Source organism: Octopus bimaculoides, chromosome 1, assembly GCF_001194135.2.
Source record: "Octopus bimaculoides isolate UCB-OBI-ISO-001 chromosome 1, ASM119413v2, whole genome shotgun sequence".
NCBI classification, from domain to species: Eukaryota; Metazoa; Mollusca; class Cephalopoda; order Octopoda; family Octopodidae; genus Octopus; species Octopus bimaculoides.
The window spans coordinates 110,666,154-110,667,056 of record NC_068981.1 but is presented as its reverse complement, the minus strand read 5'-3'; the positions used below and the strand labels follow the sequence as shown (position 1 = coordinate 110,667,056).

Sequence of the window (903 nt, the reverse complement as noted above, 5' to 3'; positions counted from 1 at the left end):
CACGGTGACGTCGTCCGCGTATGCAGACACGCTCCTCCCGCATCCCAGCTCTAGCGGGATGCCTCTCAGCGTCGCCAGCTTCCGCAGCAGTAGCTCAAGAGTTAATATGTACAGAAGCGACGAGAAGGGGCATCTTTGACGAACCGAACGTATGATGTTAAATGGTCTGGACAGATGATCATTTACGCGAACTACCGAAAGGATGCCGCTGTATAAGGCAGTGATCCAACTGTGGAAGATGGGACCGAAACCAGCTGCTCTAAGAACAGCCTCCAAGTAGTGATGGTCTACCCTCTCGAACGCTTTTGATTGATCCAAACTGATCAGCACCCCACCCATGCCAAGTTCCTTAACTACCCTGTCTATGATGTAGCGCATCAGATGGAGGTTGTCATGGATACTCTTAACTGGCACGGCTCACGTTTGCGCCTTGTCGACCAGTTTCTCGATGACAAGCGCCAACCGCTTGATGACAAGCGCCAAATCTGCGTTGAGCAGAGTGATGGGCCTGAAGTTATCTACGACGTTCCCTTGTTTGGATCTTTCTTTAGCAGTGCCACCGCTGCTCACTTTACAGAGATGAGGATACTCCTGTTTTGCTGCCAGTTGCAGTAGATAGCTGCCAAGACGCATCCAAACAAGTCTGGCATATGACAATATAAAGTTCGTAGGGCAGACCATCCAAGCCTGGCGACTTGTCTCCCGCGCAGCCTGCCATCGCATCCCATACGCCCGCGGCTGTGATGGGTCCTTCACAACACTCTGCCTCTCTTGCCGAGAGTCGTGGCAGGCTATGCAGGTAGGCACTAAAGTCCACTCTACGTTCTGACCCACCAGTTGTCCAGAACAGTCGGGCAAAGTGTTGTTGAAAGGCCTCACACATCCTTTTAAGCTTGAGTAATT

At 51.8% G+C, this 903-nt stretch overlaps 1 protein-coding gene across 1 annotated transcript in view; it reads right to left on the bottom strand.

The window, feature by feature from the left end:
• Window positions 1-903, bottom strand: part of LOC106877988 (multiple epidermal growth factor-like domains protein 8) — a 575,983-nt gene that overhangs the window by 572,558 nt on the left and 2,522 nt on the right. The window contains exon 3 of the mRNA XM_052968134.1: window positions 422-643. Coding sequence (XP_052824094.1) covers window positions 422-643 — 222 coding nt within the window. The remainder of the gene's footprint in view (window positions 1-421; window positions 644-903) is intronic.